Genomic DNA, 8,798 nt, shown 5'->3' with positions numbered 1-8,798 from the left:
GTGCCGGGGCCTAAATATCTGACAATGGCCTGTTCCAGTGGTGGGTGACGTGAAGCCTGATTCTCTGCTATGACATGAAGCCTGATTCTCTGCTATGACATGAAGCCTGATTCTCTGCTATGGGACCTCTCTCCTCTGTCTGGGTGCCGGGGCCTAAATATCTGACAATGGCCTGTTCCAGTGGTGGGTGACGTGAAGCCTGATTCTCTGCTATGACATGAAGCCTGATTCTCTGCTATGACATGAAGCCTGATTCTCTGCTATGACTTGAAGCCTGATTCTCTGCTATGCCATGAAGCCTGATTCTCTGCTATGGGACCTCTCTCCTCTGTCTGGGTGCCGGGGCCTAAATATCTGACAATGGCCTGTTCCAGTGGTGGGTGACGTGAAGCCTGATTCTCTGCTATGACATGAAGCCTGATTCTCTGCTATGACTTGAAGCCTGATTCTCTGCTATGGGACCTCTCTCCTCTGTCTGGGTGCCGGGGCCTAAATATCTGACAATGGCCTGTTCCAGTGGTGGGTGACGTGAAGCCTGATTCTCTGCTATGACATGAAGCCTGATTCTCTGCTATGACATGAAGCCTGATTCTCTGCTATGACATGAAGCCTGATTCTCTGCCATGAGACCTCTCTCCAATTGATATTGGTTAATTTTAATTTATTTTATTTTTATTTTAATTCATTTCCGTATCCACATTTGTTTGCAGGGGATTTACCTACATTTTGCTGCCTTTTGCAGCCCTCTAGCCCTTTCCTGGGCTATTTTACAGCCTTTTTAGTGCCGAAAAGTTCGGGTCACCATTGACTTCAATGGGGTTCGGGGCGAAGTTCGGGGTGAAGTTCGGATCCCGAACCAGAACATTTCCGGGAAGTTCGGCCGAACTTCTCGAACCCGAACATCCAGGTGTTCGCTCAACTCTAGTTGCGAACGATCCTCTAAGTCTGCCATTTTCAATTTTATGCTTTCCATTTCCTCCGCCATTTCATTATGCACGTCGATTACTTCATTTTGGGATGTCAAAAAAATATAACCTGTCCTATTATTTTCGCAGAAAATGGTTCGCGGACCCATTCAAGTAAATGGGACCGCTAAAAAACGCGGAAGCACACAAGATTGTCATCCGCATCCGTTTTTTTCCTATCATTTGCATGGCAAACCTGTCTTAGACTTTTTTTTACATTCCTTTATGTCTGGTGGTCCTCCAAAAATAAAGGAAGACACACGGAAACAAAAACGTAAACGGATCACGGAACAACGGAACAACAGACCGATAAAAACAACTGTCGTGTGCATAAGGCCTTAAGGTCCTTTAATCTTTCCTGGTAAGTTTTATCCTGCAATCCATGTACTAGTTTAGTAGCTCTTCTCTGAACTCTCTCCAAAGTATCAATATCCTTCTGGAGATATGGTCTCCAGTACTGCGCACAATACTCCAAATGAGGTCTCACTAGTGCTCTGTAGAGCGGCATGAGCACCTCCCTCTTTCTACTGGTAATGCCTCTCTTTATACACCCAAGCATTCTGCTAGCATTTCCTGCTGCTCTATGACATTGTCTGCCTACCTTTAAGTCTTCTGAAATAATGACCCCTAAATCCCTTTCCTCAGATACTGAGGTTAGGACTGTATCACTGATTTTATATTCTGCTCTTGGGTTTTTACGCCCCAGGTGCATTATCTTGCACTTATCTTCTGGACCTACTGCTCTACCTCCTGAGGGGCGGTCCTTGGCCTCGGTGGTCGACCTTTTAACTGCCATCACATCATTTCTATATGAGATGGCTTGTGACAGTATGTACAAATGGGTCGCTTTTGTTCGTTAAAGCGGTCAGTGGGGCATCTACCAGAGTTTCTGAGATGTCTCTTTATAATCAGGAGGGAAATGCTACCTTGGTAATGGTGTCTCATCTTCCAGCAATAAGGGTTTCTCCCAGTGTTTTAGTTTTTGTATACTTTCTCCAGACTTTTGGTTAGGAAACTTAACTTGCTCTGTCGAGGCAGCAACTGCATCAGGAACCGGAGCTTGGGCTTCCTGACCAACTATAGGGTGATATTTTGGAGATATAGCTGGCTTATTCACAGACATTTCAACAGGCCTAGCAGGCTCTGGTTGTGGGTCTTTCTCCAGAATACTGATAGCTAGCTTTTTGAAGTCTAGGAAGGTAGAACTTGGGTGCTGTGCAGCTAACATTTTTAACTATCATTTTAAGGTTTCTGTCCTAACATCTTCAATGAATTGTTGCCTCAGTGTTTTATCTTGATCCTCTCCCTCATGGGGATCTATCTGTATAACAGCTCCCAGGGTTTCCTGCAAGGATAATGCAAAGTCTCGAAGTGACTCACCAGGCTGCTGTCTCTTGCTGAAGAATCTCATCTTGACCTCGGACACAGTCCTGGGTTCAAAAGTGGTGTAGAGACATTCAAATATCTGCTCCAGTGTTTTTCTCTCTGAGCTTGGCTAGGATTTCACTTCTCTAAGGGCAGCTCCTTCCCATTGTGCAATGAGGATTTCCATTTTCTGTTCCGCTGACACAGGGTACAATCTGAATATAGCCAACATTTTTTCTTTAAATTCCCTTAAAGTATGAGCTTCCCCTGCGTATTGTGGGAACCAGGGAGCTCCTAGATAATAAGGCATTGTTAAGGGTGTTAAAGATGTGTGAATTTTATTCTATATTTTTTGTATATCTAGGACTGTAATGAGTTAAACTTTTTCTTCTCCAAGTGCCTCTCCCCCCCCATCCCTCTCTTTGTTTCAAGGCTAGAGAGGAGAGAGAGGGGGGCAAAGTGCTGGGCTGTAAGAAGTGTCTGATTTCTCATCTTCTTGCAGGTGTCCCATAGAGTGTGGTAGAGATGCGTAAGCCAATCATATGGCTTGATGATATATATTATTCACTGCCTATAGAGAAGCACCTCTTTGAAGTGTCACATATGACGTATGCAGTATTATTGTTAGATTGTCCGCCATTACAAAATGGCGGACACCTAGATGTTTACATTAGTTCACATTCCAAAAAAGGTACTCACTGCACAGATGTTGACTGCAGCCTCAAAGAAAGGTGAGAAAACTTTTATCTCATCTGCCTTTCTGCTATTTACTTCGTCATGCTCAGATAGCTCAGTCTACTGTGAGGTGGTACTGATGTAAGTATAGTAGTCGGCTGTAATGCTGAAGCTTGGAGTCTATAGAACCAATAGTCTGAATTTATAGATCACTCTGGTGTGTATATGTTTCGTGTGTGTTTGTATATGTGAGGAGTGAGTTGAGCACAGACGGTAAAACCACAGACAAAGGGAGGAGACCGTAACCTCCTGGTTTGGAAGGGGGCGCTGTAGCGCTGAGGTGTGGGACAAAGGAACTCCGGCTGACCTGACCAGGGAGACTGTAGTTCCACATGACCGTTTTGATCTAAATGGAAGACTGCGGAGACTACCTGACCTGACCCTAGGAAGATGGTAGAACCTCTCATGACCTTTTTGATCTAATGGAAGACTGTGGAGACTACCTGACCTGACCCCCAGGAAGATGCGACGGAGCCCGGCCTGACCCCTGGTTTTGGGGAAGACGTTCGGGGAGTCCCGGCTGACTAGTCAGACGTGATAGTCAGATTTGAGCAAACCAGTGGGGAGGGTGAATCCTTTGTCTGCGGAGGAAAGGGTTAAAGGTGCCGATCACTCCTCTGTTTTGTGTGTGTGTCAGTCTGAAATACTGTTGTTAAGATGGGCCACTCCCACTCACATGGAGATGGAGAAGGAGAATATACAGAATATACTGCTCCTCAGATTGTAGCGAGAGAAGAAGGAAGTCAACATGTGAAAAGTTATAAGAAGTTAATGAAGATTGCAGGATGTGATATAAATGGAGAATTGAATGTTGAAATATTGAAACGGCTGATACAGCGATGTCGGGGAAAGTTGAATGATGAAGGATTATTAGGTGCTGCACAGGCATGGCACCGAGCAGCAAGTCGATTTATGGCAACTGGAGGGACAGAAAGATGGGATGAAAAAACAAAGATGTATATGTATACTGTGGGACCAGATGAGCCACCACCCTATCATGGTGCTCACAAACAAAAGAGCTGGCAGCCACTGTTGAAAAGTGCCCCCCCCCCCCAACAGAGACCAGAGGGGTGGGTTTGTAATGTATGCAGGCAGAAAAATCCAGATGCACATAACACTTGCCTGGCATGTGGAGCCCCCATGCTTTGTAACGCCTCTTCTCTGATAGCAGTGGCTGCAAACCCCTCAGCCCCCCCCCTTGTGGCTGCAGATAATGTACCGCCTCTCATCTCCCTTGGGGAAACAAAGGAGCCAACTCAGCCCATGCCCCCCCTGCCAGCGCCCATATGTCCAGTCATAAATACTGACGGCACCTACTACGTACCAGAAAAGGGAGTGTCACAAAGAGTGAAACCAGTGGTGCCAATCATGATGGGGGCAGGAGGAGTGAGGAAGACAGAAGCTGCAAAATCTAATGAGAGAACAAACGATGAGGACAGAGAGAGTACAGGTGCAGCAGATGAGGAACCACCTGAGTTGGATGATATGTCCAGAGTAGAGAAAGAGAAGGAACTGGATCTGATGGTAGCCAAACTGTCTGGACAAATAGACATCCTAACACGACAAGCCCAGACCTTAACAGCCAGGTCCAGTGAGGAGTATAGAACAGGAGGAAAATATGTTACGTTTAGCAGTGCCTTCGTGGATGGGCTAAAAATACCTATCCAAAAAGCCTTAAAAATTGCCCGCCCTGAGTATCGGACGGTTGACCTGGAAACACTTGTAGTAATAGCAAAAAGCATTGAGGCAGCCCCTCGAACTCATCCTGTCATGGTTAGCAGGGAAGGACCCAGGGGAGCAGAAGACAGATTTCAGGATCCAGCCTGGAGAGCCCGTATCACCTGCTATGGATGTGGACAACAGGGACATTTCAAACGGGAATGCCCACATCGGCCAAGGGGGGGGCAGAGGAGACCTTCCCAATTTCCTTGGGCACCGGCCCAAACTGCCCAGGCAGTTCAACAAATGGGGGCAGCCCCAAATCAACCATAGGACGGGGGCAAGCCAGATCCACAAGTCGGAGAGGCCATTAATACTATGGCTTTGTGTCCTCCCCAGTGTGGCCCTACACCAACTGTGCAGCTGCAGGTGGGGGGAACCCACACACCTTTCTTGTGGATACTGGTGCAGCCAGAAGTGTGCTCCGACTTGAAGAGATTTATGACCCGTCCTTTCTGGACAATATTACTGTACAATGTATTGGCATTGATGGAGAGGCAAGAACATCTGTGCTGACTAAACCATTGCCTGTGTCCTCAGGTTTAGTCCTTTCTCCCACGGTCCTGTCACAATTTGTAGTGTCTACTACCTACCCCCTCAACCTCTTGGGGGCAGACCTACTCCAAAAAAATGCAAGCAAACATCCAGTTCCAGGAAGACGGAACAATTACACTTTCTTCCCTCCTACAACCAGAAGAGACAGTTATGCTTGCTGCCCTACAAATAATACAGGATGAGATATCTGGAACAGCGATCCCATCAGATGTAATGAAGCTGATACCTCCCCATTTATGGTCCTCAGGGCCACAAGATATTGGAAGACTAAAGGTCCAGCAGGTAGTAGTCACGCTCAAGTCAGGTGCCATCCTACCACGCAAACCCCAATATCCATTGTCAGTGGCACAAATAGATGCGGTGACTAAGCAAATCTTGGCATTCCAGGAAAAAGGAGCAATAATTAAAACAACCTCTCCGTGTAACACGCCCCTTTTCCCAGTTAAAAAGAAGGGGAAAAAAGGACAGCCAGACACTTATCGTATGGTACAAGATCTACGGGCTGTCAATGAAGTTATAGTCCTGGAAACACCAGTGGTATCAAACCCATATACCCTTTTGTCATGTGTGCCTCCAGAAGCCACCCGTTTCACTGTAATTGATTTGGCAAATCTCTTCTTCTCAGTGCCACTTCATCCAGACAGTCAATATCTGTTTGCTTTCACACATGCTGGATGCCAATATACCTGGACGGTCATGCCCCAAGGAGCACAGAACAGTCCTTCTCAGTTCAGTAAAGCCATGTCTTCCATACTGGATGAATGGAGAATGGAGCATGATACAGTGACACTCCTGCAATATGTGGATGATTTGCTCTTGTGTGCTGACACTGCACAAACATGCAGAGAAGCTTCTGTTGCACTACTACTCTTCTTGGCTCAACAAGGATGCAAGGTCAGTCTTGCGAAAATTCAGTGGTGTCAGGACAAGGTGGTCTTCCTGGGCCATTGTCTCAGCCCTGGGGCTAAACACCTGACTGAAGATAGGAAGACAGCGGTTATGAAGATGACTGAGCCTACAACACCAAAACAACTTCAAGCCTTTCTAGGACTCATCTCATACTGTCGACCATGGATTCTGGATGCTTCAATCCTCATGCAGCCCTTGTATGATTGTGTTCCTACTCAGCCTTTCTACCTCACCTCTGAGGCCAAACAATGCTTTGAACTATTAAAACAAGCAGTCATATCCTCTCCAGCCTTGGGCCTCCCGAACTACAACTTACCATTCAGACTCTACGTCATGGAACGTCGAGGATATGCCACAGGTGTGCTAACTCAACTACATGGAGGCCGCAGTCGCCCTCTGGGCTACTACTCGGCCAGGCTTGACCCAGTGGCCAGAGGAAGTCCATCATGTATCCGAGCCATTCATGCATGTCACTTGCTATTGGACAAAACAGCTGATGTTGTCCTGGGTCATTCACTTCAAATCCTGGCCCCTCATGACATATCAGCCATCCTTCAGCAAACTCAGCCAAAACACTTGTCTGCAGCTAGACATCTCAGAATGCAGTGTTCTCTCTTACTTCCGGATACGGTCACTATCAGCAGATGCCATGTCCTCAATCCAGCTTCACTCCTTCCTTTCCCTCAAGGGGGGTCTCAAGAAGGGAAGGACGACAACATCGATGCCACATACTCAGATGATGAGTTTTATAACGGGGAAGCCCATGACTGCCTACAATTAATTGAACAAGAAACTGAGCCCCTATGGAACATCAAAGAAACTCCTATTCTGGACCCGGACTTGACACTGTTTGTGGATGGATCTAGATACGCAGATGAAACAGGAAAATTCCACACAGGATATGCAGTTACCTCAATGGAAACAGTATTACAGCAACAACCCCTTCCACCGGATAAATCAGCACAGGAGGCTGAATTAATAGCTCTGACTGAGGCTTGCAAGATGGCAGAAGGGAAAACTGCAAACATCTATACTGATTCACGTTATGCCTTTGGAGTAGCCCATGACTTTGGACCAATATGGAGAAGCAGGAAGTTTCTGACAGCAGGAGGCATACCTGTGAAGAATGCGGAAGCTGTGCAGGCCCTGATGGAAGCCCTGAGCCTCCCCATACAAGCTGCAATTTTGAAGATCAAAGCTCATTCAAAAGCGGAAACTCCAGAGGCCCAGGGGAATGCTCTAGCAGACAAGGCAGCTAAAGAAGCGGCAGTGAGGGAAATGAAGGATCTCAGCACCATAATGGCTTTCGCTCCGGGTAAAGTGGCCAGGGGAGAAGGTGGAATTCCAAAGGGATTATTCCTCACTAAGGATATCTTGGAAGAGAGACAATGTGAGGCTACAGATGATGAGCATGAGGTGTGGGCTCGGAAAAATGCTAGCCCAGATGAAGATCGAATATGGAGATTGGGCCACCTCCTGTGCCTACCGAGAAGTTTATATCCAAATGTAGTCTGTTGGGCCCATGGACCCACACATCTAGGGAAGACAGCCATGAACAATCTCATATCCTCCATATGGTTTGCACCCGCCATCTCCACCTACACCTCTCGATATGTGAACAGCTGCATGGTCTGTGCCAAGTGCAATCCAGGGAAGCTGGAGAAGGTTCCCACAAAGTGCCTAGCAAAACCCTTGTACCCTTTCCAAAGGATCCAAATCGACCACATCCAAATGCCCCCCTGCACAGGGGTTCCATTATGCTTTGGTGGTTGTAGACATGTTCTCTGGATGGCCAGAAGCCTACCCCGTGAAGAACCAGACAGCGAAAACTACTGTGAAGAAGTTGTTGAACGAAGTGGTTTGCCGGTTCGGGGTACCTGAAGTGATCGAGAGTGATCAAGGGACTGCTTTCACTGCGGACATTGCAGAAGAAATATGGACAGCTCTGGGAACGCACTTGGCCTTTCATACACCATACCGACCACAAAGCAGCGGAAAAGTAGAGAGAATGAACGGCACTCTGAAACTAAAGATGCTAAAGATGGCCCAAGAGACTGGCAGACCATGGCCAGAAACCCTTCCAATTGCCCTGGCCAGTGTTCGCCATACTCCCAGGGGAAAAGAGAAACTATCCCCCTTTGAGATCCTATTTGGTAGTGCCCCTAAGCTAGGACAGTATTTTCCAGAACAGTTTGCATTACAGTATGACTGTCTAGCTGATTATGTGATTGCTCTATGTAAACATTTGACTGATCTACATTTTTGAGTTTTTCTTCAATTCCAGATCCTGAGCAGATTCCTGGAAGTCACAAGTTGCAGCCCGGAGACTGGGTCCTGGTAAAGAAACACGTCAGAAAGACACTGGAACCCAGATTTGAGGGGCCTTACCAAGTACTGCTCACCACAGCTACCTCAGTGAAACTTGAGGGGAAAAAAAAGACTTGGATACACGCATCCCACTGTAAAAGAATCGCGAATCCTGACCCACCTCCTGAACAATGATGATATCCTTTTTCATTCTATTCATCACATGGGGGGGTTATGTAAGCT

The 8,798-nt window shown here is 46.9% G+C and overlaps 1 protein-coding gene across 1 annotated transcript; it reads left to right on the top strand.

The window, feature by feature from the left end:
• Positions 1–4,436: 4,436 nt before the first annotated feature.
• On the top strand, positions 4,437–8,589 carry LOC121005497. The gene is made up of 3 exons (XM_040438265.1): positions 4,437–4,656; positions 5,587–7,913; positions 8,533–8,589. The coding sequence occupies exons 1-3, from the start codon at positions 4,437–4,439 to the stop codon at positions 8,587–8,589; spliced, it is 2,604 nt and encodes an 867-aa protein (XP_040294199.1).
• Positions 8,590–8,798: the final 209 nt, after the last annotated feature.

The sequence above is a fragment of the Bufo bufo genome, chromosome 6 (assembly GCF_905171765.1).
Source record: "Bufo bufo chromosome 6, aBufBuf1.1, whole genome shotgun sequence".
Classification (NCBI taxonomy): domain Eukaryota; kingdom Metazoa; phylum Chordata; class Amphibia; order Anura; family Bufonidae; genus Bufo; species Bufo bufo.
Note: the sequence above shows the minus strand (reverse complement) of the source record. Positions and strands in the feature narration are given on the sequence as shown.